General features: G+C 40.0%; 1 protein-coding gene across 1 annotated transcript; it reads left to right on the forward strand.

The window, feature by feature from the left end:
• Positions 1–104: 104 nt before the first annotated feature.
• LOC103461517 (C-type lectin domain family 4 member E-like) lies at positions 105–705 on the forward strand (the record flags this gene model as incomplete). The annotated part of the gene is made up of 3 exons (XM_008403798.2): positions 105–256; positions 366–478; positions 549–705. Coding segments are annotated over 3 exons (422 nt in total), but the record flags the coding sequence as incomplete, so codon positions are not given.
• Between the last annotated feature and the right edge of the window lie 998 nt (positions 706–1,703).

The following is a 1,703-nucleotide window of genomic DNA, read 5'->3' on the forward strand; positions in this document are numbered from 1 at the left end:
AGATTGTAGCTGCAGGACAGAAGACGCCTCCTGCTGTCTCCAAACCACACAAACATCTACAGAGATTTATTCCTCCTGGTTCACTGAAGGTTTTGTGTTTGAAGGTCTGACACGTCTAAAGTGTGAAGCAGGATGGGAGCCACATGGAGGAAAGTGTTATTATTTCTCCACCAGTGAATCCTCCTGGACTGACAGCAGACGTTCCTGCACTGATCTGGGATCAGACCTGGTGAAGATCGACAGCAGAGAGGAGCAGGTATGAAACTCTGCTGCAGGTTCAGATTCTCTCTGGTTTCATCTCATCAAGTTTATTCAATTCAGCTTAGAAAAATCTCACAGAGTCATATTAAACTTTTTCTGTTCAGATTTTCCTGTTAGGACGACTGAGAGACAACAACAACTATTTCTGGATCGGACTGACAGACTCAGCAGAAGAAGGAAAATGGTTGTGGGCCGATGGATCACCTCTGGATAAAAGGTTAGGAAAGATTTTTATATTTATCAAAGTCGCCTGTTTTTGCTGAAGCTTTCTGCTCGTTGTCTCTCAGTTTAAGCTTTTGGGTGTCCTGGGAGCCTGATGATTGGAAACACACTCCAGTTGGAGAGGACTGTGCAAGGATCGGAAAAGGAGCTGATSATCTAAAGAGCTGGCTTGATTATGTTTGTGATCATTCTCAGAAAAGCATCTGTGAGAAACCTTTGTAAAACTCGTCAAAACATGCTTTTAAAAATAAAAACTTCTGTAGTTTCAAAGTCAGAYTTTTTTTAAAATCTTCTTTTCATTTAATTTAACATGTTTGAAATACTTTGTTCATCATTACACAATGTTCCAGTTGTCAAACCCCACAATGTCATAATTTTCCACACAAAAATATTCAAAACACACAATGGGACATCTGGTTACGCCGTCTACCTGAGCAGCGGCTAAACTCAGACCAACATATCCTGTATATACATATTTATGCCACTGCTAAAATAATGCTTGCAAACTTTCCAAGGCAAATGAAATATTCAACTTAATCTACCAGGATGCCGAATAAGCACAGATTAAAACCAAAAGCAACCAGAAAAGAGAGATCTGTAGGTGATGCTGGCAGCTCTAGGAGCTTTTCATTTCCTAATAATTCATCTTGAACTCTGGAATTATAACCCTGTACTAATGTTTTTGTTGCTTACAGGAGCTTTAAACTTTCAATTCCTTCATTACTGTTCATCCCACACCAAAGAGGCAGTGTCCTTCATCAACAGTATAGCAGAGACAATGGTAAAAGTAAAAGGTGTTAACCTTTAACCAAGTAAAAAATAAACTAATGTGSCATTTACTRTTAGCTTTAAYRAAATGTGTGACCTGTTACCRGTATTTTTGTCAKGCACAGCAAAAATGTGATGCAAACCATAATCCAAAAGGCGATCATGCAATGCAATTCTGTATCAGWCATGATATTTCWAAATAGTRAAGAAATCAGAATAATGAAACCMTTTTGTTTTTCTTTAGTTYATTGGTCCACATAAGGAGCAAAACAAATAGCAGGTGGTGGACTGGCTCCCCGCTWGYAGGAGAGAGAGGCTAATTTCACCCAGAGTCGAGGGTAGACTGCCCTGACACCTGCACCACCAGAGGAGATTATTCTGCCCCCATTGTCTGGTGATGTTTTTGCTCTGAACCAGCCAGTTCAGAACTCTGGACCTCAGTTAGCGAGCTT

Source organism: Poecilia reticulata, unplaced genomic scaffold (assembly GCF_000633615.1).
Source record: "Poecilia reticulata strain Guanapo unplaced genomic scaffold, Guppy_female_1.0+MT scaffold_2006, whole genome shotgun sequence".
Taxonomy (NCBI): domain Eukaryota; kingdom Metazoa; phylum Chordata; class Actinopteri; order Cyprinodontiformes; family Poeciliidae; genus Poecilia; species Poecilia reticulata.